Raw genomic sequence first — 26,045 nt, 5'->3', positions numbered from 1 at the left:
TTTCAGGCAGTATCAGGTTCTGTAAAGGTGAAAAAGTTCTTTTGACTTGCATCTTGTACTTTTACACAGGATTTTTAGGGATTAATCTTGCACATGTGCCAATTTCCAGGTATGCCACTGCAAATAGCTAAAAGATTAATTAACAAAATCTAAGGAATGCAGAATATTTGTAGGATAAAACTACCTAGTACTTAAAAACAAGAAAAAAAAATGCTTCACTTAAAAGAGTGAGCATCTATGTGAGATGGTACTATGGAAACAGAGATGAAAAATACTTAGGAGTCTGAACTCTCTGAAATACACTAAAGAATGAAGTAAATACACTAGAGAATGAAGTTACATCTTAGAGGAAAACATATTTTCTTAAAAAAGAATTAACTTTGTATGCCTTAGTTTTGGTGTCTTCAAAATTTCTGAAAATCAGAATAATTCACTTATGCAGATCTGATACACTCTATCGGTACCTCAAGGTTACAAAACTTGATTTGATACCTATCTTGAAAAATGCCAATCAAGAAATCAAAGTCATATATCCTCGCTTTCATAGTCTCTCCCAGTCTGTCTGGAAAAAAAATGGAGATTTTTACTGGGGACAGTTGGAGTCCATAGAAAGAAAAGAACAGGTCTGTCATGTTGGGAGGTTTGACAGCCCGTCTGTCTCCATTCCTGTATTTGTGAATTCAGAAACTTCTTCTGCTGTGGCACTCACTGGGGTCCAGAACTCTCTTGGGCAAAAATCCACAGCTATAATTAGTGATTTAATTTTAATGTAGATGAATAGACAATCCTGAAGCCAGTTATTAAAATGTCATTAGTCGACACAGAACTTAGCATATCTGCCTAATGCCTGTTAGCAGAAGCTGGAGAGACCAACTCAAATGAGAATTCTGCCTGAGGAAGAGTCACAGCAACACAAGGAATCAAAAATCTGCCTGCATCTGGGAAGCAGCTAGACAGTCCCTGCCAGGAAATGCTCAAGTATTGGGGATGCATGGGCAATAACTGACACCTCTGCTCCAGGAGAACCCTGAGATCTCCGGAAAATATTCCTTTTGAGGAGCTTTAGCCACAGTATAGTATGGCCCAGTATACTTGGAAAATAGCAAGGAAAAGAAACAGATTGTATAACAAGTAGCCCTGGGGATTGGTATATCCAGCAAGTATGGAATTAGTTCTGTGTATCACGTGTAACTCATTCTGACAGCACTCCCAAAGTAAATAAATTTTAATTTGTATTTTTAATTCAGACATTAATGTACCAGTGAGGTACAGAGAACTAATCAATCAGGATTCAAAGGCTCGGTTGTTAAAAGAAGGGTGAAGACTTCTCTGGGATCTTCAGTCTCTGGCTAAAAGTAAAGAAGCTAAAAGTAGCAGCAAAGGTCTTAGTAAAAATAGAACTTTGCTTGTAAATCTTGCTGAGAACACAATAGAAAATAAGAGCTGTTGTTGAAAAACGTAATTGCAAATCTATATTTAATAACTTTTTTCCCCTAAATCCTGAAAAGTGTGAGCTATGACTTTTCCTGGCCTCTGCCATCCAATGACACAAGATTATGAGTAAAAATAACACCAACATAAATCTAAAATCTAAAGGTTTTAGCAGGCTTCATTTTTAAATTCCACTTACTTTGGCACCATGCTAAGAGTTCTATAACTTTGATCCATCAAGAAGCACTGCAAAACCGTCATGAAAATGTATGAACCCAAGAACAGAATCTACTCACCCAACCTTACAGCAATGATTAAAAAAGCCCTAATTATAGTATAGTCACCAGTCAAAATAAATTACTCACTCAGGGTGAGTGGGTGAAAAGAAGTTTGCTAGGCTCCATTAAGGAGGTGGTAATTGTCTTGAATTTAGTTAAAATACGTCACTAATTATATTTTAACAATGTCTATGTACTGTTTTCCTCATTGGAAGTTTCACAAGATGATTGTAAGAATTTTGAGAGAGCTCTTTTAATTTAAAAATATTCTGTACTTATGTATTTGTACTGCAGAACATGTTTCATGACATACAGGAGGATGCTCTAAATGACATGTACAGGTGATCAGAAATGTTATAAAAAATACTTTCACAAGAAGATGCCAATTGAGTGGATATACTTCCTCAGCAATGTGTGAATCTGATGTGTGGATCTGACAGCACTGTAAAGTGAGAGTATGGTGATGCCACATGGTTGGCTTCTGGAGGTCTACACAAAGTTAGGAGGTCCATGGAGGCTGTATTCAGCATCCATTGCCCACAGTACCAAAAGCTTCAGAGAAGATGTCTGTGACCCATCCATTTGGGCTATGTTGGCCATGAAAATTTAATGCAAAGTTTGAGAGTTTCAAACACACATGATCTTACCCAACTGGTTTTACTGCCAGTGTGCTGGGCCTGCCAAAAGCGATACTAAAAGCACAGGTCTTCTGTCCTGCTGTCTTCCAGAGGCAGCCAGAAACCTACACTTAAATTTGCATCCAAAGAGTTCTCAGTGCATGGATTCCAGACTGCAGCAGACTTCAGCCTGATGGCCCAGGGCTTGAAGGCTATGGGCCGCTATAGGTGGAGATACTGGCTTTAGATCTCCTTTCATTGTTGCTTCCAAAATCTGGGGGTTTGATAGTTTTTTTACTATCATGTAGATGATGTGTCAGGCACCTTTGTTAGGAGAACAGAATCATAGAATAGTTTGGTTTGGAAGGGACCTTTAAAGGTCATTGTCCTGGTTTTGGTCAGGATAGAGTTAATTTTCTTCCTAGTAGCTGTTGCAGTGCTGTGGTTTTTTTTTCAGTCTGAGAACAATGTTGATAACACACTGGCAACTTTTTAGTTGTTGCTCAGTTGCACTTACCCTGATCAAGGACTTTTCAGTCTCATGCTCTGCCAGTGACAAAGGGCACGGGAAGCCAGGAAGGAGCAGAGACAGGACACCTGACCCAAACTAAACAAAGGGGTATTCCATACCACAGCATGTCATGCCCAGTACATAAACTGGGAGGAGTTGGCCAGGAGGCACTGATCTCTACTTGGGGATGGGCTGGGCATCAGTCAGTGTGTGGTGAGCAATTGTACTGTACATTGTTTGGGGGGGTTGTTTGTTTGTTTGTTTTATTCCTCTTTTTAAATTATTATTATTGTTGCTGTTGTTATTATTATTATTACATTTTACTTTATTTCGGTTATTAAACTGTTCTTATTTCAGCCCGTGGGGTTTTACCTTTTTTTCTGATTTTCTTCCCCACCCCAGCAGGACAGGTAAAATGAGCGAGTTGCTGAGTGGTACTTAGCTGCTGGCTGGGGTTAAACCATGACAAGGTTAGGGTAGATCAGCTTGCTCAGAGTCTAGTCCAACCTGACCTTGAATGTTTCCAGTGATGAGACATCTACCACCTCTCTGGGCAACTTGTTTCAGTGTTTTACCACCCTCATTGTAAAAAATTTCTTCCTTATATCTGATCATCTGTGTGTCCCTCCTCTGGACTCACTCAAGCAGTTCCACATCTCTCTTGTGTTGGGGGCCTAGGACTGCAGGTGGGGTTTCACGAGAGCAGAGTAGAGGGGGACAGTCACCTCCCTTGACCTGCTGGTCACGCTTCCTGTGGTACAGCCCAGGACATGGTTGGTTTCCGGTCTGTAAGCACATATTGCTGGCTGACGTCCAGGTTTTCATCCATCAACACCCCCAAGTGCTTCTCCGGAGGCTGCTCTCAATCACTTCACTTCCCAGGCTGTTATTGATACTGGGGCTCGTACCAGCCCAGGTGCAGGACTTTGCACTTGGCCTTGTTGAACCTCATGAGGTTCACATAGGCCCGCTTCTTGAGCTTGTCCACGTCCCTCTGAATACCATCGCATCCTTCAGGCTTGTCAACCACACCACTCAGCTTGGTGTCATCTTCAGACTTGCTGAGGGTGCACTTGATCCCACTGTCTGTGTCACTGATGAAGATATTTAACTGGTCCCAGTACAGTCCCCTGAGGGACAGCGCTTGTCACTGATCATGATCTGGACATTGAGTATAAACAGACATAGATTATTAACAGATGCTTCTTAATGTGATAGGCCTCTAGTCATAAAGAAATGCAGCTATCATCTTTGAATCAAATAATAAAATATTCACATTTATTAACTTCATTATTTTAATTAAAAATTAAGCCAATTTCTGCCTACCTAAACTTTTGTATTCCATTGCAATCCTTTAAAATATTGAATGTAATTCTTCTATCCTGACAGTAATTAATTACAGTGCACTTTCCTCTTAACTTATTATCAGTACTGAGTGACCATAAAAATAATATGTAGAAATCTATCATTCATCATAACATCTGCAGTTATTTCTCAAATAACTGAAAAATAAGGTTTGCTTTTCATTTCTTAGAGTTGTGGCTGACTCACACAATTTTGACTGATACTTCAGCAATTCAAAGTTATATAAACAGTACAGACAGATCAATCTAAATGAGGGTGCTGAATAAGCAGAAGTAGGGATTTATTCATAGCTAGCTGGGTATTGTTTCCTCCACTCTAAAAATAAGTGTGAAAAGGAACGTGTGCTCATTCTGTGCTCAGAATCTGAGTCACACCATAGTTGGAAGTTTTCTTTTTGAAAGATTTTGGCTTGGCACACCTCTTGTTTTCTGTCTGATTGTTCATTTTTACTATAATTACCCAATTTCTCAGCATCACTTTTAACTTTTCGTAATACTTATATTTTTAAACTAGACTTTTTCACTTCTTAGATGAGATCAGTGGAGCTTCAGGAGGCAGGGACTTTCCCAGTAGTAACCTCCTTCCTCCACAATCTGGTGACGCTAGAGCTAAGGGAGTATGTCCGTTCCACAGCCAAGGATAGAGACCCAGCAAAATGCCCTTCCTCTCCCTTCTCTATGAGTGAAGATGTCTGCTCCATGCTGCATTTTAGGCTCTTTCCTCACAGAAGGGTAGGGAGGCTGAGGGAGCTGGTGGTGAAGGTGCTTGGAAAGGCCAGAAGAGGAAAGTGCAGTCAGTCCCTGCAGTGTAGCCCAAAGTGGAGCACATTGTGGGAGACATGTTTATAACTGTATCTGGTAATGGGGATTACTGGGTGTTCAGCACTTCAGTATAGTGACCATCAGTAGATCTGAGTCTCGTTATCATTTCAGCATCATTGTTTGCTTCTTTATTACCACCCAAACGCTTTGTCATTTTTAATTCCATAAGGCTTACCTTTTCTCAGGAAGCAAGTTAGGATCTACTGGTTCATCATCAAATACTTCACTGATAAAATTCTTACCACTTCCTGACATAGGTGAGCTCAGGTTAAGGAAAAAAATACCTGCTTTGTCCTCATTTTCTCTTTTTTCTGCTTCTTCTGACTCTCTGACTTCCTGCTCTGGTCTTTTCCATCAGGGCTAACCTTCTCAGTAATGTTTTCTGACTCTTTACATGCAGAATCAGGTAGACCTTTTCATACAGGTTAGAGGTGGCAAGGAGTAGTTGGTAATTGTGAGTGTGCTATGGCTTCCAAGCTGTTTCTGCAGCAAAGTCAAACAGTCTAGGTTAGACCAGTGTTCAGCTGCACTCAGAAACAGCCTGGAAGTACTGAGGCAAACAGGCACAGTAGAAGGATGGATTAAGCAGTGGTGGGGTTTCTGCAATTAAATACTCATTCTGCCCTCCCTGTCTGCGTGAAGGCTTTTAGTCAGGTCCAGCACAAAGAGCTTAGCTTAAACTCTGCTGGCTTAAACTGACCTCTTGACTTTGTGCTGGGGTGGCAGAGGAGTATGCACTCATTTTTAAGTACAACAAGGAGGCACCTGAGTAAGAGAGTGGCAGCACTGAGTCAAACCGAGGGGAAATATAGCCCTGTATTCTGCCTCTGCTACTGCCCTTTGATAGATCTAAGGAAAAAAATAGAACAGGGAAGGCGTGAAGGGATACATTCTGTGCTCTACCCATCTGTATTGTATGGAACTCTTGATTCATAATCTCTGCCTTTACATTTAAAAGGCTTTCATATTTTTTTTTCCTTCCATGATATTGTATAATTGCTTTTTGACTGTATTAATGATACTGGCAGCATCTGACAGTGAATGCTATTACTGTTTTACGCTGCGTGACTGAAAACCACCTTCTTTTGCTTGCATTAAACTTGCTAATTTCATTGGGCATCCTCTTGTTCTCATGTAGTGAGAAGCCAAGCATCCATTCATTTATTTTCTAGGCACTTTCCCAGGGTTTTCCTGGTTTTATATATATCTGCCATATCCCCCTTCAGTTGTCCCATTTCCAAGCTGAAAACTCCAAATCAATTTAAGCAGTTCCAGGCTTTAATTGTCCTTCTTTAGTTCTCCCATGTAATTGTTGAGAGGCAAGTACCAGAGTAGCAGGCAGTATACAAAAGGGAGTTTTGTATAGTGCTATAAAGGTGTTTTCTCGTTTGTGCTCCTTTCCTGTTTTCAAAGCTCTTAACTGCTGGGTTTTTGACTGCCAACGAGCATTGTACATATGTTTTCTTTTAGTAAGTTTTGTTTTTATTAAGTCCTTTTCTTAATTGTTTTTAAATAAAGCACAATTAAAATGAATTATTTGGAGTGCTTTTTCTACCTACAGGAAGCTGAATTTCAGTACCTTATGATTAGTGTTTCAACAATAACATTTGAACCAACCCTGTCCTTTGCTCAAGCAAGATGAAAAAGAGCTGTTTTTATTAGAGATTTTTCAAACATCATTACAACAAAGTTATAGTGTTTAAACATTCAGTCTTTGCATTATCCCTAAATATGACAATTTCTGAGGTTTTATGAGTCTTCCATTAGCTCTACGCTCTGAGGCTTAGGCAAGGAATTTCAAGACGCTGAGAAACTCTTTTTGACAGAAGATCCAGTTTACATTGATTCTAATATTTCGTTAATGGCACTTCATTGAAATAGCTGGGAGTCTCATCCTGTATATTTTTTTCTTTTGAAACTGTATTTTCATCATTTTTATGATGTATTGATTGTGTCAGTATTTGTGAGCCAGTTTCTTATTTTTATTTGTACTGCTTATATATCTATTTGAATTGAGGCTGGCTAGATAGCTAGATAGCAACAAATAATGCAAAGCTCATTTCTGAATCAGCACAAAACATATTATGTTAGACGGCAAAATCTGGAAATTATACTGCATTTTCAGCTTGAGACTGAAAGAGTTAAACCCTCTTTGGCTTTTAATCTTAAATATGCATTTTTATTTCTTATATTTTTATGCATTTGATATTCATAGGTGGTTGGTTGTTTGTTTTTTTTTGTTATGACATTTGTCTCTGTCTCCCACTAATGCGTACAGTCAGTCGAAGTGAAAAAGTGTTTAACATCCAAAAATAGAATGAACATGTCCTTCATTTCAAACATCTTATCTACTATACAGGGTAGTAGCATTACTGCTAATTACTACTGCACTCAATATGTACGACAATGGCAAAACTAAGAACAAGGGGAAAAAAAGCCACTTTTAGTTTCACAGTTTGCATCACACTAGTCCTATAAACCTGGGATTTGTGTGCTGATATTTATGCAATCAGTGGAAATCAGTGCATACTTCACAAGATTTGTGGAGTTTAAGGCATCTCTGGCACTTTGGAATTTTCAGATTGGTAAAATGGCTTATGTCAGGGAGGAATTTTTTAAATTGAGGAATCCTTTTTTTTTCAAAATATGTAATATTTCAGTCATGCAATCTCACCAGCAAAGGTAACATGCTATTAAGAAGATAGAAAAGTAGACTTCCAACTGAGCACTGCCATCAGGTGCTCTCAAAATACCCTGCACTATCAGAGCTTAGAAGGCTGACTGTGACCAGAACTGATTTCAACATCCTTTGGAGGTACAGTTTTGCAAGTGTATCAATGCTCATTTCCCTCCCCATCTTAGACCCCAAATCCTGCTCCCCTAGCTTTAACCCTGGGAGGCAGAGAGACTTCCTGCAGACTGTGTGACTGTGGTCACAGACAGCCATGCAAAGGCACTACTCTTTGCCCTAATGGCACTGGGGCTCTGTGTCAAAACTGATGCGATCTCATCAAATGAAAAAAAAACAGCAAGTCAGTTTTCATTCTGTCATCCCTAAGCCCAGAGTGAGTAGAAGGGCCACTGAACACAGTAAACTTCTCTAGCGTATTACAATTACAGAAACACCTGGTACAAATACTGTTTTGCTAAACCACTGTGAAAACTTCCCAGAGTATTCAGTAGTTGCAAGGCTGCTCAATTACTTACCTGTATTGAGGTGGTTGTATGGCTGAACATTGGAAATCATTGGAAATACACAGACATACTAGTACCAGTAATAATTTTTACTCTGCCTGCAAAATACATCTTATGATGATTTACTGTGCAGATATAACATCTTTATTTAGTGTCCTACTCATATGTGGTTAGAATTATTTTTGCTAGTTGCTACTATTATTTGGTCTCACAGAAACCATAAATTGTGCAATTAGAATTAAAAAAGTGGTAATACAGTCTAAAATAACTTCAGCAGTTTAATATCATAGAATCATAGAATAGTTAGGGTTGGAAAGAACTTTAAGATCATCTAGTTCCAGCCCCCTGCCATGGGCAGGGACACCGTACACTAAATCTTGTCACCCAAGAGTCCATCCAACCTGGCCTTGAACACTACTTCGCATAGATGCTTTTTTCTTTGGAAAAGTTTTTCAGAGCTGGACGGTATTTTTAGTTTTCTGTACTAATTGCTGAAAATCTACTTGTAAGGCAAGGTATTCATTGCCCACCTTGCAAATGAAAAAAGATAACTCAATAAGAGCATGCTTTTATCTTCATGTCTTATGTTACTCTTTATTTTTGGTTCTAGAAAGGACTTGATTTTTTTTTTTTGTATTATTAATATAATTTTTTTACCATGTTTTTGATGACCAATTTCAGATATAAGTAAAAAAAGCAGTTTTGAGACCAGATGTACAGAAATGCAAATGAGCAAATATCAGTAGATAAGAGATAAGTAGATATGAGACCATGATCTATCTTATCTAGTAACACTTCTGACTGAAAGTAGATGATTCAAAAGAGGAAGTTGGCAGAAATTTCATGACAGACAAATAGAGGGTAATCTCTCAGCCGCCTTAAGTCTTCTCAGAATTCCTTAGGACTTAATTTTAAGCCCTAAAGCATAGAGTTTCAACTTTCTTTGAAAATATATTGGCATTACCTATTACAAATCTGGAGCTCATGAATAGCAAGAATTTTGACAAATATGAAAAATGAGATAGTGCAAGTGTTACTGAAAACTGCAAATCTCTCAATTGTTGAACTATTATTTACCTTCTAAGCAGGTGAAAGAACTGGAGAAGGAGGGGGGTGATATGGCAGTGAATAGCCAATATTTTATGGTCCTTTTGATCCTTCAGAAACTCCTGTATTGTGGTGTGTTACAAAACTAATTTTTCCTAATGGTTTGAAATAAGAAAACAGCTCTGCTATGCTGCCCATTTGTCATGTTTTTGGGTGAAAGTTAAGTTACCCAGGGAGTGTTAATACAGTATATACATTTGTGAGCATGATTTGATCACTGGTCACAAAGAAACTTAATTCACATTTCATGAATGGTGAATATTTAACTTCATGAAAACATTTTGAACTAATCTTTGGATTATCTGATGAAGCAGATACTACCTCATGTAATCCCGTTAATCTAAAATAAAAGAGGAAGCAGCAACAAATGTATTTCTCCAAGTTTATGTGTTACTCCTTTTCTTTCCAGACAACTATTACGGCACCCCAAAGCCTCCAGCAGAACCAGCTCCACTGCTGTTAAATGTAACAGACCAGATCCTCCCAGGTGCCACTCCCGGGGCTGAAGGCAAACGTAAAAGGAATAAGTCTGTGAGCAATATGGAGAAGACAGGTATTGAGCCACCGGAGGAAGAGGAGGAAGAAAGACCTGTGGTCAATGGAAATGACGTGACAGTAACACCAGGTCTGTTTCTCCTTACTTTGCAATGCATTTCTGTTATTCACAGTCCCCAGTTACCTCCCTCTGCACTGAGAATATCCATGTTCAGATAAGGATGTTCTTGCAAGTCTGAAAGCCAGGAATCCTGAATAATAGGATTTTTCTGAAGCCTAAACCAAATTACTTAACCTCCATTTGAGGAGTCATCTCACTTACCTTAACTTCCATAATGATATCTGACCCTGAACCAGTCCCTTTGAATCCTCTTTATAGACCAAAGAGAAAAATACCTACTTTCTGAATACAGTTCATGTGACCTGTTTTAGATTTCTAGCTTAGGAAATGAACCACAAATTCCTTTTTCTCTCCGTTGTCTATAGAGGGAGTCTAGAGAACTGTAATTTGGTCAAATGAATCTAGTCTCTGTGTTTCAGGTCTCCTTGTTCTCAAATGGTGATGCAAGACAGTTCACTACATTATGAAGTGAACTTTTGTAAATCGTTATGAAATCTTGGCAATCTTGTGGAGTAAAGTCGTCATCGTTTGTGGCAGTGCCAATGAAACTTAGCCTGCAATGCTATCAGGAAAGACCCTTTTCAGCAATATTCCAGAGCTTGCATAAAGCTGATGAGGGTTTCAGAGGTCTAGTCCTAAAATACGGCTGTTTTACCCCTTGGATCACAGTTCTACAGAGAAAACAGGGCTCAAGATAGTGACTGCTGTCCTGAGAACACTCCAGCCTATTTGCAAGCAGGTAATCAGCTTCCCCTTCAATGTTTCAGCAAGTCGTCATTTTAAAGTACTTAATAAGTTTTATTCTGAAACATAATTTAATAAAGCATGTTGTTGTGTTATTCCTGTAGGAAATTAAAGAATTCAGACTTTTATGTCTGTCTGAGAAGTAACTGTGAGTCCTTTTTGGTGAACTTAGAAATTTGGAAGCAAATTATTGAAGTCTGTAGTGACAATCATACAGATGACAAGATAAAATGGAATATTGCAAGCTCTCTAAATATATAGCTTAATGTGAAACAAAAAATGCATTACCTAATCTGCTAAGCACAGTAAAAGGATTTTCATACTGCAGGTTCTATATATAGTTTTTCCTTCTACTGCATAAGAAAATATATGGGGTGAGGGTGGATCTCATACTCCCCTGTTGGCTTGCCAGAGGGCTGCAGCATTACTCCCTGGCCATTGCCATCACATGCTATGTGAGCCTTGCTCATCTGTTCTTCATAACTTCGGATCTGTCAGCAATGCTCTGCTGCTTACTGCCTTTCCTACACAGCTAACAGAAAAGGATGAAGCCCAGAAATCCTTACATAAAACATCAGCACTGGCTCTGTTGCCAGGATACTTCCACAGCAAAAGAGGCAAAGGCAGGATTCAGTCTCTGTTGTGTATTGTAGAAATCATCAGAAAGATCATTCTTTGCAGTTATTTGAAATGTGCCACTTAACGGGCCATTGCTGAGGAGCAATTTCCAGGGCAATGTGTTTCAGCTTGAACTTGATCAAGAGGTAATGTTCACCTGCTTTCATCCTTGCATTGCACACCTCTAATTTGCTTCTCCCAGACACATTCTATGTGAGCAATGACTGGGCAGCACCCAAGAAACAGGCACTGGCATGTGCTGTGTTACAAAATGAAATACATGAGCATCGGTGCAAGGCAGCTCCCCTCCTCCTTCTCCTCCTCGCCCCCCACAAAGTAATTCCTGTAGGTGTGGCCAGCAGAACAAGCACTGCCTGTGTTGGCTCTCATGGTTTCATAAGCAGGGTTTTGTTGTTCAGTTACACTGATTGAGGACTTTGGGGATTGTAGCAAAGCCGCTCTGTACATACATGCTGTGTTGCTTTTGTTGGGCAGCATAGCTCCCACGGACCTTGTTACTGCAGTCATTTTCTCTGTGAGCTGACAGGGTCTTAGCTACTTCCAAATGTGTGCACATTTGGAGTTTATGTCTTTGAACAATCAGGAAAGCCAGAATAAGTTGATTTTGAGTTATTATTTTTTTAACTCTTGGTGGAGAGAGCAATCTAGTTTTTATGAAGCAATGGAGGCAGGGTATTTGTTATTTCCAGTTCTTTTAGAAAGTGTATTCTATTTAAAATGCTTCACTTCTAACAGGAGTCTTTTATTAAACACAGGACTCTTTGGGGACATCCAAAACATTAATACATTCTTTATAGATGCTCAGGAACTTAATGGGTTAATAACTGTCAAAGGTATCAGAGTCTGGCAACTCAAAGGACTGCTGTAACACCCAGGAGTACTACGTGGAAATAGTAACAGAGCTAAGATGAGACTGAAGGGAATAAACCCATCTTTATCAGACCATTTGTAGTTGCAGAGATCATTGTGCTTTTGGGCTGATTTTTCAGACCACTTTTCAGTGTCTGTTGAGATAATCTGTGCATCTCTTGAGATTTATTAGTAGGAATCAAATTTTCAATAGTTCACTTCTATATACTTTGCTTCATATGCCATCAGACTCTCCTCAGATGACTGTTTATGGACTGAAGATCTTCAATCATGTTTCATAATTGTCTTCTTGTTAATTTGTGTTGCCCGATGTGTTTATTTCTGATTTTTGTCACCCGTCCTTAGCCTGGAATCTCGGTTCTTTAGGATGGGACATTTGGCTATTTTAGAATAGAGCCATTTCAGCCCTTTGTCCTGGATCAGCTTCTCTCAGGAGGGATTTATCTCATCCAACTTTAGTAAATTATATGCTAAATGCATCATTTTATTTGAGCTACTTGTCTCTGCGCTCTTTATAAAGCCAACCGTATCCTGGGCTGCATCAAAAGGAGCGTGACCAGCAGGTCAAAGGAGGTGATCCTGCCCCTCTGCTCTCGTGAGACCTCACCTGGAGTATTGTGTGCAGTTCTGGTGTCCTCAGCATAAAAAGGACATGGAACTGTTGGAACAAGTCCAGAGGGGGCCACGAGACTGATCAGGGGACTGGAGCACCTCCCGTAGGAAGATAGGCTGAGAAAGTTGGGGCTGTTGAGCCTGGAGAAGAGAAGGCTGCATGGAGACCTCAGAGAAACCTTCCAGTATCTGAAGGGGGCCTATAGGGATGCTGGGGAGGGACTCTTCATTAGGGACTGTAGTGATAGGACAAGGGGTAACGGGGTAAAACTTAAACAGAGGAAGTTTAGATTGGCTATAAGGAAGAAGTTCTTTACTGTAAGGGTGGTGAGGCACTGGAATGCGTTGCCCAAGGAAGTTGTGAATGCTCTATCCGTGGCAGTGTTCAAGGCCAGGCTGGAAAGAGCCTTGAGTGAGATGGTTTAGTGTTAGGCGTCCCTGCCCATGTCGGGGGGGGGGGAGGGAACTAGATGATCTTAAAGTCCTTTCCAACTCTTAACTATTCTATGATTCTATGTTTCTATATAAGGAAGAGAGAAAGAGGAAATTCCAAAGAGTAAGAGAGCATAGCTGTTTTAGATACCCACCTTAGGGGTTCATCTCCGCAATCTAGAATGTGCATTTCAGCCTACAGATACACAAGAGCCTAGATAGCTAAATTTAAATGAGGAACCCTACAATTTGCCAAGCAGTTTATGATCTATTATCTGTTAAAATGGTCAAGAGTCAGCATTGAGTTTCTCATACCTAGTGCAATTGCCCACGTAACTGGACTGCTGGCTCTAGGTTGGGTCTCTGCCATTCACTGGTTTGGGTGAGGCATCTTGCACCTCAGAAGCCTTTCCTAATTGATGCGGCATTGAAATGAGCAAACCCTGCAAAACTGTTGATTTGACAAAAGAGGTAAAAAGAGTCTTGGTCAAATTGCAACCTGATTGTCAGACTTTCAGTTTTCACTGCTGTTGCTGTTTGTGTCTGCAGAGAATTAAGTCAGTCTCCTTCACAACCAACATCATGATTTGACACTTTTGTTGATCATGTCACATTTGGTTCACACTTCTGACTGATTAAGTGTTTATCATCCAAACTCCAGAAGATCCACTCTAAGACTGGAAGAATGCTTATGTATGTGCATTATTCTGGCATTCCTTGAGGAATGATAAACTGCATGCAGAGAACAGAAGTTCTGGCAGGCTCAAAGGAATTGAGGAATAATATATGACATAAAATTTGAAAATGATCATTCCATGCCTTAGATTGATAATGAAGCAAAAGGCTAGACTCCCAATGCTGTCAATCACCATGCAAGGTGCAGTAGTCCCAGGCAACAGGTTGTGCTTATTGTTTTATTATTATACAGCAAAGACAGCCAGAGGCATGAAAATAACACACAAAGCATTCAAGAGCCATGAGACACTTAAAACTACCGAAGTTGGTATCCATTGATATTTCTATTGTATGTGTTCTCTGAACTCAATTTGTCCCAGTTAGGTTGCAATCTCTGACCTACAGAGTACCCTGTAGTCACCCGATCTCCATGTCTCCTGCTTTCCTTCTCTCACATCAATTCCCAGTTCTCATTGTGTTAGTAGTCAGTGGGAACAGTGCCTCTCTGCAAAGCACCAAAACCCAAGTGTGGCAACAGCTCTGTGGGTAAGGGAGGAGCTCCAAAGCTTCAGAGTGGTATTTGCACAAGAAAATAGATGCACATAGCTTGGCAAACATGAGTTAAACTACTTTTGTATCTAACAGTTATTTAATATAGATGGAATGTTTCCTGTGCAGAATTTAATCATTAATCATTAGATACAATAAGGGTTTAAAGAGCTGCAGTATTTCCTTTAAGAGCTGCTAAAACCAATCCATAAATTACTATTTAATGGTATTTCCTTTAATTTGCTCTCTGCAGATATCGCTTAGGTCATCTGAATTGGTTGTTTTGGAAGAAAAAAGTAAGTTTTTAAACTTCACTGCTTGAATAATCTGCAGCATTAAAAAAAAGAGGAATAAATTGTCAAGGTCCTCTTACATGTTTGGATGGCAATTTTGAAGAGTTATACTGTAAGTAATAGAAACAATTTAAAGTGCAAGTAGAAGTGTTGATGAAGAATCAAACATAACTGCCAGTTATTGGTTCTTTTTTTTTAAGGAAGTTCTTTTTATTCTACATGTGCAGTAATTTGCTGGTGCTTTACTAATGCCTATTCTGTCACTTCCCAGGATACGCACTCTTGAGATACTGTGCTAAACTGCTTTTGAAAACTGGACCATGTAATCTGCTTTGGAGCAAAACAGCAGTTCTAGTAGGCTATTTCACTTGACATAAAGTCAATTGATTGTCTGTTTAGTGACAAGAATACTTCTGGACTTATAGTATGGTACAACTTTGGGATCTTTTTTTATATCATATATTGTCTGAAGCTAAATATCTGTGCTCACAGTATGTTACTTAGTATTTCAAACTTAATTTATACATTTAAGACAGTGCTAATTTTTAATCAGAACTCCTTGGGTTTTTTTAAATCAAACATTGTCTATGAATATATATTAGCAGAAAGAAAACCAGTAAGGTGACTATCTGCCTTACCTGGAATATGTGAATGATTGATACATATAACAAAAGATAAGATGACACCATATCCCAGATAAGTATAACAACTCGGCTGTCCATTGTGTAAAAGTGTTATTAAATGGCATTAGGCAATTCTGCCATAATTTCTTGGGCTCTAGTATCATGATGCCTTGTCCATTCTCAAAGTAAGCTATTAAAAGAGAATGATCCTGGAATTAATAATTCATAAGACTGGCTTTAAAATAATTATATTTTTAAGTTGTTCAATAAGCATCAGGTTCCTTTTTTCCCCTTTTATATTTTGATAGTAATCTCTGTCTTAGACAAGATCAGAATATTTCTTTTAATCCTCAAGGCTTAATTTTCTTATTTTTTTCTTCAGTTTAATCTGTACAGCATCTTTCCTGGAGCAGAAATGTGGTCAAGACTGCAGGTAGCCTCAGGAATACAGCTCACAGATGCATCAATGATGCCTGAGACAAACGAGAACTTACTTTTCCTTTACAGAGATAAGAACAAAAAACCCAAAGAATTTGCCAGAAATTGCACTGTCCTGTTCTTAGGGGAAGTGGAGACCATACATCCTCACTGCTTTGCAGGGAGATCTTACATATTTCAAAATGTTTCCCCTGTCCACAGTCTTTTCTCCTCAAGACTAAGCCAGTTTGGTTTTTAGTCTTTTTATATTGCCAATCTTGTTGTTGCTGCTTTGTTTTTGTCTTTTATGTTTCCCATCTTACTTGACATTAAATTCTCAAGACTGGGCACAGCACTTCTGATTCCATGTGAAGGTAGAAGGACCTGTATCACATATGGTTAATCTTCCTGCCTATTACAATGTCTGTTTTTCTTTTGCAACAGTATCATTATTGACTGGAGTTAGTGGTTAGACGTCCCTCACGTCCCCATGTGTTTTCACTAGGAATTCTGCCTAGGTGTTTGCTCCCCATCTTGTATTCTTACAGCTGATTGTGGCATTTTTCACCAGGCAGATGCCACATATTTTGGAAAGCCAAGGCAAGGCAGGGCAGGGAATTGGGAGTGGTAGAGAAGGAGGAGGGGACTAAGGTCCCTTGGGATCCAACTGATCTGCTGTGGGATGCAGCTAAGCAAAACTTGCATTTGTGTCTCTCGCTAATTCATTTCTTCCCACAGACAGATTTACATTTCCAAACAGCATAAAATGATTGTAGTACCACATAGTTCGAGTTAAGATTGAGCAGCATTAGCTACATATGGCTGTAGAGCTATAGACCATCACCCTGTTCAACAGCGCATCTAATTTTTTTTTCACACTATTTGAAAAGGCTGTATGTGTCAGTGTCAGAAATCTTTCTTTAAGATCATGAAAGCTGTATCTACCATTTCTCCCTAAGGAGCAGCACCTGTTACTCTGTCATGTAAAGAAATAAGATTAGTTTTGCACAATTTTTTCCTAAAAAATCTTGACAATTATTTATCATGTTTAAAGAGTTGACATGTAGGTTGTTTGATTACTGATCCCAACATGCTTCTAGGAATTAAAAAATAGAAAGATATGAAGTTACAATTTAATGTGTCTTCGTCATTTCTTTTTAACGAAAAGACATAATGGCCTAATTGAGCAAATTGCCAAATTATTTCAAAGGGAACTTAGGTGCTCAGTAGTTAAGAATACAAAACTATCTAAAAACCTGAATCAGAGATACTTTGCTGAAACCAGGGCTGTGTCTGTCCTTTCTAAGTTTCTTTCCTCCAGGAAGTCTCAAAAGTGTGGCCATTACCAGCCATGAGTGTCTTTCATTGGTTCCCACAGTCGCCTAGGTTTCATTTCATCAGGCTCTGCCAGTTGAGGATGGATGCTTCGTCTAAGTTTTACCTGACCTGTTCTCTGCCCACTCTTCTTCATGTTCTTTAACCTTATTGCTGACATTAATTACATCAGTCATTTAATCATAAGTAATCTTTCTGTAGTAATGACTAAGGCAAAAAGAGCATAAACTGCCCTGTTTTTTAATGCGTCGTATACTATTAGCTTTTCTTCCTTCCCGCATACTGAAATGAGTCTGCTTTTGGTGGTGGTATGATTATTATTAGTAGTAGTAGTATTACTACTATTGTTGTTGTTGTTGTTGTTGCATTTAGAGAAAGTTTTGTTGTCACCTCTAATGCCCCTAGACTGACTGACCTATTTTGCTGCTATTTGTTTTCTGTTTTAATCCTTACCAAATTAATCTAATTTTCACCTTTTTTACTGTTCTGTCTCATGTAGCAGACCACTGAAAAGTCATGGATTAAAATTATCCCTAATTATACTATTTTTCATTAGAACAATTTGTGCTTGCATTCTTAGTATTGTTTATTTAATCTTTACCAGATCTCTTGAAGTCCTTTTCCTTTACCATTGCTTGCCACAACATGCAGTTTATTAATTCTGTGAGTCTGTTAAAATCTAGAGGTTTTAAGGCCATTGTTCTTAATTTTTTTGCTCTTCTTTCATGCTGTCCTAAGCATCACAAATTAGATCAATTTCACCCAAGTTGTCTTCCACTTCCTATGCATTTCACAAAAGTATCTGTATAGTTCCATGCTCTGGATGCAATCATAGTTTGTTTAAGGAATTGTAATCTTGAACTTTTTTGTAGATTACATTGTTGAGATCTTTTAAAAACATATTTTCTGTTTTCTTTTTTTTTAATTATTCAGAGACTTCAAGATAGCCCATATAATATTACTCAGACAAAGTGCATATATATTTTAGATGATACAGAACAATACATTCTTAATTCCTTAATGTCTTTATAAACAAGCTACAATAGTCTCAGTTTGGTCTCTGTTACACCATGTATGTATCTTTTGTTTAAATACTGGTGTGAAAGTTCACAGTTTGTTCTCAGTTCTCCTCTAATGTTTATTGTCTGTGTCCCTATGATTTATATCTTTTGGTGAGCTTATGTTAGTGGCCTTCATGTAACCTAATATAAAGCCATGTTCACAAGGTCTCAGATTCATCTCCCCTCATTTTAGCTATCTAGAAACTGAGAAACTAGACTAAGCAGGTCTGAATTTGGTTTACCTAACTTAACATGCAGGGTCATCTCAGTCATCTGACTACAATCCCATCTTATACAGTAGAGATTCAGCCAATATATTACAATTTTGAATTTATTTTAATTGCAGTTCATTTGCCAAAACTAGGGGTCTAACTATGTTTTCAATGAGATCAAGCTTCATTTAAGTGAAACAGAAAAAAAGGACCAAAGGATGAGAGCTTCTATTGTCCCCTGAGGGAACAGATTCTTGTCACAATTCTTCAAGAAATAGTTCCTAAATACACCATATGATAAAATACAGCTTACAGACACATCCCTAATAGACCAATCAGTCAATTTTCTTTATCTCCACAGATGAAGGAATCTCTTTCTTTAGTAGGAGAATTTCATTCAACTATCCTCTGTTTGAGCTAGTAGTAATCAAGAAAAGATTGTGTTTTCTCCATTTTTATTAATAGTTGTGTGCATGGAAACCCAGGTATGTGATAGTCATGTAGATGAACATATAGACTCTTATGTGTAGAGGTAAGTGTTCAACAATGTGGATAAGGCACATTTAGACTCCTTGTATTGCACACCTGGTCCCCATTTAGATGATCTTTTTGAGGTATCTTTGTGGGTTTGTCTTGTGCTTGTGTTGAGCAGATGCTTTAATTTGTATCACTAAGTTCTCTGCACTTGCTTAACTAAAAGTATGTGGACTGGACTTCAGGAGCTGATAGTGAAAGAGATACTATTGGACAGCATTTTTAAAATTTCTGACTTTATGGAAAGCAAAATTAATTAAAAGTGAAAGAAAGAGGAAAGGATCACTCCTTCCTGAATATATTCTTGTTACAGTGAGACATGACCACATTGGGTATAGGAAATATTTGACATCGGCTGTGGAAGACTAATCATCCCACAGATTACATCCATGATAAAATCACAGCCACTTACTATACAGTTAATACATTGCTATGAATTTATGGATGTCATATTTATATCTTTGATTTATGGATATAGGTAAAGCAATTAGTGTATATACTTTTTTTAATTGAAAAAGATTGTCTGTAGTAAAAAAGCAGTTGCTTTACGTGTGTATAGTTTGACAAGACACAAGATAGTAGCGCTGCTGGATATGAACCTGCCGTCTGCTCAGTGCTTACTGCTGGTCTGGAAGGACTCCTGGGACAGAATGAGCCAGAACTCTTTAGTTTGTTTCTTAGATCTTTATTAGTTTCTTGTTTCAGTTTGGGTTTATTGCTTTGTTTTCTTTTATTGTGTTCCAGATAAAATTCATCATCAGAGGGACCCTTGTGTAAACCTAACAGAATTTCTCTTTATTTCAGTTCATTGTGTATTCCTTGGAGACTTGCACCCAGTAAATTCTTCACCATTAACTTGGATATTCAAAACCTGTGATTTTTCTTCTCTTGTAGAATCAAGTGAACATGAAGAGAAGAGCACAGGTGTCTCAGGTGAGATATCTTCCACCCAACCTTGTCCTGCACCAGGATATACTCAGCCTGAAGAAGCAAAGGAGGATATGGATGTAACAAAGCAGACTAAACCTGAAGAGAATGATGACTTGGGCCCACTGCCTGATAACTGGGAAATGGCTTATACAGAAAAGGGGGAAGTCTACTTTATTGAGTGAGTCTTATTTCTTCTCTTTCTAATAGCCGTATTGTATTTAACTGGGTGGAGAAATGGTTTGTATGCTGAAGTGAAGCATTGCACTCATTAAACAGCAGGGATGTTCTGGCTGTCAAGGCTCCTGAGAGCTGGTGGCAATCCCTACATTACTGACTTACATTGAAACATGCTGTTTTTTAAGACTAGTAACTGGACTGCTTAGCAGTTTGGTGTCAGCAATTAAAGCTGTTTCTTCTGTTGTAAACAATGTTTTCTGGCTGTTCCAGTGCTTATGGAATAGTAGCACAATTCCTGGGTTCTTCCTTATGTGGACAGAGGTGAAGAGGGATGAGATTTTTACCAATTTAAGGAAAGAAAGATAGGCAGGCTAAAAAGTAGCTAGTGAATGGTAGTGAGAGGCTGTGCTAGATTTAGAAATAATAAAATAAATGAGTAGACAATAAGGGAAATTATTAATGTATAGAAACACTTACCTGTTGGTAGGCTTTACATACCTGCTGCTACCGTTGCTAATTAGCCAACTCAGAACAACTGGATATGAAAGTTTTTTCTTCTCTAAGTGCTGACATCAACACACATTACCAAAATAAGAACAGAGAAAATCAGTGAGTTCTTATGACTTAATGCCCTACAAAAAAAAAAAAAAAAAAAAAAAAAAAAAAAAGGACACCCCAGCATCTTCAGTAGAACACTACTACAGAGGTAGCACTAGCGTTTTGCTTTAAGGAGCTGCCTCAAACAATTTGGAATTGCCATTATTCTGATTATTAGTAGTTAAAAATAACATTTAGTGGTGTCACTTCTGCCTTAAGTTCCTTAGTTCATGTAAAATTTCATGACTATCACATGAAATGTAAACAAATTTTAAGTATAAAGTTTGTGCATATGATTTTGCATGAACACTGGCATGACCAACTATAGCTTCTGACATATACAAAGCTGAAAAGAGCAGTAACTATTAAAACATAAGGGTCTTTGCTGAAAAGAACAAACATACGCTTATTCTGGAAAAGAGTAATTATAGTTGTTTTGTCCAAGCAAGCAGAGAAGAACTAGCATGACCTCAGGGCAAGCTCAAACCCTTGTTTCCTTCCTTCCGACCTCACTCTCAAATTTAATTTTTCTGCACATATTGAATGCTCTGACAGAGAGCAGACTGAATTATGTGGCACTTCCATTTTACTTGTTGTAATAAAAGCTTGTGATACGTTTGGGGGGTAGGAACTAACACGCCAAGCTATGACAGTGGTAAGCACTGCAGCAGGGAATTTAATAGAAAATAAACATATATTTTGTAACAAATACAGTGAATGTTACAGCTTACTTCCTTTCCTAATAATGCTCTAGTTTACACTGCTGTTCTGACAGCGATCATTATTCACTTCCACTAAATGAGTGTTATGTAAAGCAGAGAAATCAATCAGAGGTGCAGACTGGACAGGAAGACTGTTGTAAGGTCTACTTGCCTTTGGGATTATATTATTAAATAATGTAATTACAAAAAGTGCAATTACACTTGTGTAAAAATATGAGATGATTTTACTAGAATCTTATCAAAGGATAAAGTTTGATCATTTGAGTTTTCACATTGCACAGTCTTCACAGGGTTAAGTAGGAATGTAATGCTGTGGGGATGCTGTTAAATTGCCTCTTTGTTTACAAGTCACTTTGGTTAATGGCATGAAGAGACTCCATTTGCTTTCACAGAAAAACGGAAAGATAAAAAGACAACAAAAACCTATTTGTCTAACAACATCTCCCTGAACAGTAGTATAGATTGTACTAAATTATTAAATGATATATGAAAACCAAATATTTTTAAAGTGTACATCACAATGGGTGGAAAAAAGTCATGCTAGGCAGCAGCTTTTATTACTTTATTTGAGGTTCATATGAATTGCACCTTTAAACCCTAAGGACTTCAAGCAGTAAGTGATCTCAAGTTCCAGGTTGTCACAGGTATATCCCAGAGGTCTTAGATTTCATGACGACATTTACATTCATTCACCTCAGACTAACCTCTAAAATTTGTATGTGAGCTCATTTATCAAAACTGCCATCAGAAGTAAGGTGGCAGATTTACAGTGAGAGAGGGAGTGACTGTAAGAAGTAACACTGTCTGTAGACAGTATTATTTATTTGTTAATCGTTAATGGCCCAGTTAACATTTTGCAAAGCACAGTGGAAGGAATTTCCTCTACCTCAAGGACTAAACAAAAAAAAAATCATATACTAGATCCACTGCATGATTCAGAGGATGGTTATATTTTAGAGCATGGCTTGATCTGTTTCTTCCTTTCTTTCCTGTTTTTGACATAGGTGCATGACCTTATGTTTACCTATATCAGCATTCACAGACAGAACAGGAAGAGCATCCCTTCTTACAGCATTATACTTAACCACTGTTTTTCAGGAAGAGCTACTTAAGTGCATTTCTTGGGCTGTTTCCAGCCTCCCTTACACAGGAATCCAAATTTTCAACTAGAGGCACATATGACACATAGGAGTCCATCTCCTACCCTTTATTTCATTGAGAACATACACAAATGAGAGCATTCAGTAATTAAAACACTGTATATTAATTGGAATAACACTAAAGAAACCTCCAGTTCTTCTCCTCTTTCCCTGCTGATGACTGTGACCTATTTTTACATGCTTAAATAAACTGTAGCCATCACTGAGGGCTGAGGAAGGGCTGAAATTCCTCATAGCCTTCAGACCTCATCTTGCCAGCTGCTCTCAAACCACAAACTAGAAACATGAGCATCATGTTGTCCTCATAAAGTCAGCAGATACTGTCTGTGTTGGATCTCAGGCAGTCAATGTTTGCTGTGCTGGTCCAGTACAGTGTTGGAAGGAATACAAAAGGACCAAGTTTCTTGACTCATCTGTTATCGTGTGCAGTCAGCATTAAATGCAGCCCTTCCCAAAAACTCCATCACATACACCATTACATTATAGACTGTCACAGAGTTGGTTACAGACTATGATATTTATAAAAGGCAGAATTGATTTTGCCTCTCCAGGCCTCTATTCACCTATAAGCAGCAGAGCTTTCTGGACGGTGTGCGGGGAGAGTAAGACATTAAACCAGGAAGAGCTGCAGTTTGTAAATCTGAGCTACAATGAGGTCTTGAAGAATAGTCTCAAGGATATTACACAGCCCATGACTAAAGCTATATAATTCTATACCATTTAAAAGCACATGCAGTTTCCTTTGTTTATACTAAATTAAGAATTGTTTTGTTAGTGGAGAAAAGTCTAGAGTAAACTCAAACCTCTTAAATACATCTTTAAAGGATCGTCTTTATGGTGACTTATGGTGATGATTTTTAGGGCAGTATGACCACATGAGGTTTAACAAACAACTTTTCAATACATCTTACATTCAGTCTCTTCCTGCTTCAACACATACTTCTCCAAGCAGCATAGTCAGCATTGCTTTTTGGACCTTTTGCAGTATCTTTCTAGTCGTTAAAGCATCTTTTTTTATGAGGGCACCATAAAAGACTACAAAACAGCTATAAAATAGTCCTCTGCCAAGGACTCTCCTCTTCACAGTAAAAAACAGTCATTAAGTTTTTGAATACAGCTGGTGCTATTTTAGGTTTTACCTGAAAAGAAGTACATTGGAAAAGTAAAATCCTGCCCTAGTTTGTTTCTAGGAATATTGCTACTGACTTAAATGGGATCAGTATTTCTTCTCAGTAGTTTTTCATATAAGAAAGGCTTTTGACTGCAGGAGTAACATGTTTATCCTAACATCTTGCTTACCTAAAGAGTCATGACATATTCAGCTGTTCTTGGTTGCTCCATCAGTTCACTGTCAGAAAGCAGGATATATTACTTAGTCCTGGCTACACCATTACGTTTGATAACTCTTGTCTTTTACACTACAAGGTACTAGAAGTACTGAGGTGGAAGTACACCCTCCTACCTGCTCAAGATTGCCTCCATATCCTGCAATAATTATCCGATCTCTTATAAGCTGGCTTGGCACTCTTATGAGTATTACATCCTCAGTGTATTAGTGCTTAATATTGAATTTTGGCATGTTTTAGTTATATGGCTATTTCTGCTACTTTAATTAAGTAGCAGTTAAGATGGAGGATGTTTTTTTCACAGGCTGTTTTAATATTTACTCCTGATGGGTTTGTCCATTAGGAAACAAGCAGTCTTGTGCCAGTACGACTTTATTGTGTGGACAATTCTGAATCACCAGGGCTTTTGTGAATATGATTGTAGATGTCTGCAATTCTTTATCCTTGCTTATATATTGTGTTGAATTTGTCAGTTTTGGTCAGCATAACAATAATCAGATCTTCAGTGCTCTTTGGACTTCAACATGACATACACTGGGACAGGCAGTAGAAAAGTTTTCTCTTGGTTTCTTTCTGCTGAGACCATTTCCTTGCCTCATATCAAATTAATTAAGGATGGGGAGATGATAAAACTGGAAAGAATTTGGGGAATGCTGAGGTTTTTTCTTCTCTTGTCTTTTGATGTTATAAAGACATTTTCAGTCTGTACTACTGGTGTCCTGTCCCTTGCTCTCACTTGCTGTTTTTATCTATGCTGACATCCATGTCAAACTGCCAGCTCAACTCCTGTTGTCTTCCCTCACTTTCTTATTTCTTTTCTTTCCTCTGTTGCTCTGCTCTGCTGAATTCCTCTTCCAACATCTTTACTCTGGTGTTTGTAGTGGTATTATATTTTTTCTCCTTTCTATTTATTGAGCTAGGTGATTCAACTCACCTGGCTTGCCATATAACACTAGCCATCTAGTATAAACCAGTTGCTAAGACTCTTCCGGTGGTCAATAGAGAGATAATTACCTCCAGAAGCTGGTTCATCCAGTCCAAAGATACGGCAGAATTAATTTGACTAAAAATAAATGCTTCTACCAGTAAAGATGCCCTGAGCTCTTCAAGAGTATGTCTGCAATAGTATGTAATTTGGGTCAAGAATACACCTTTGAAGCAAATCTGTCTCTCTCTGTGAACTGTAATTTGGTTCACGTTTCAGCGTGAATGAACTGAATTCCTTTCAGCTGAAACTAAAAAGTTATCTGTAGGAGTGTACTTAATTGTGTCCAATCCCTGAACCCCTGAACTCAGTCCATGAAACAAAAGTTGAGTTAAAAACAGTCTGAATTCCTACTGGTCTGAACCATGTCCGTATCTAAATTGACAGCATCAACAAACCACAGAATGAGACACTTGGTGCTGCTGACCCAGCATCCACATCTACTAGGTCTTTTCAGGTGCCATGGGCTGCATGCCGGTAAACGATCTGTAGAGTATTAAGTGAATTCTTGCTGTGCATCCTCTGGTTTAAAATCAAGTGAAAGAAGTTTACAAGCTGGGAGAATGCTCAGTGTGTAAATGAAGATAACTGAGAGATTCACTTGAAAAGTGACCTCCTAATCTGAGCCGAAGCACTACTGTAGAGGCATACAAGTAGCCCAAGGCATCTCCATGAAGATGGCAGATGTGACACAGAACCCATCAAAACCAGCCCCCTTCTTGGAGTGGCAGCCAGTGGCCATTTGGGAGGTGCCATAGGAGCTGCTGTGTCACTATCAGAAGCACATGGTTAGGCCCCTGGTCCCACTGGAAAATAGGTAAGATAAATTATTCTGCATATGTGCCTCGCCCTTAGATAGAGAATAAACCTACACAATTAACTGTAATTTCTAGGTAGCTGAAGTCTCATGAGATGAAGCCTATTTTTTTGTCAGAAATTAACTGCCTAAATCAAAGAGAGTGATTTAAACAGCAAGATTTACCGAAAGAGACTTTAAGCATTTATATATTCCAAAAAAAAATCTTACATAAACATATTCTGCTCCTACAGAGGCCTAGAGGCACCACCACTGTATTAGGACTGAGTACATAAGTGCTTACCTAATGGCCAAGGCCATCTTGGGTTTCACAGGATAGGCACCTCCAAACCTGTGTCTCTTCAGGACCACATACTCCAAGCACATCTAGCAGA

The 26,045-nt window shown here is 38.4% G+C and overlaps 1 protein-coding gene across 15 annotated transcripts in view; it reads left to right on the top strand.

Annotated features, from left to right (window-relative positions):
* The window catches only part of MAGI2 (membrane associated guanylate kinase, WW and PDZ domain containing 2), a 739,872-nt gene that overhangs the window by 481,882 nt on the left and 231,945 nt on the right, over positions 1–26,045 (top strand). For all 15 annotated transcript variants that reach the window (XM_057422529.1, XM_057422525.1, XM_057422520.1 and 12 more), the window contains 2 exons: positions 9,735–9,950; positions 19,832–20,045. In XM_057422529.1, coding sequence (XP_057278512.1) covers positions 9,735–9,950; positions 19,832–20,045 — 430 coding nt within the window. The remainder of the gene's footprint in view (positions 1–9,734; positions 9,951–19,831; positions 20,046–26,045) is intronic.

The sequence above is a fragment of the Pezoporus wallicus genome, unplaced genomic scaffold (genome assembly GCF_028554395.1).
Source record: "Pezoporus wallicus isolate ANWC-B61680 ecotype Strahan unplaced genomic scaffold, APGP_CSIRO_Pwel_v1 contig_3058, whole genome shotgun sequence".
NCBI classification, from domain to species: Eukaryota; Metazoa; Chordata; class Aves; order Psittaciformes; family Psittacidae; genus Pezoporus; species Pezoporus wallicus.
Note: the sequence above shows the minus strand (reverse complement) of the source record. Positions and strands in the feature narration are given on the sequence as shown.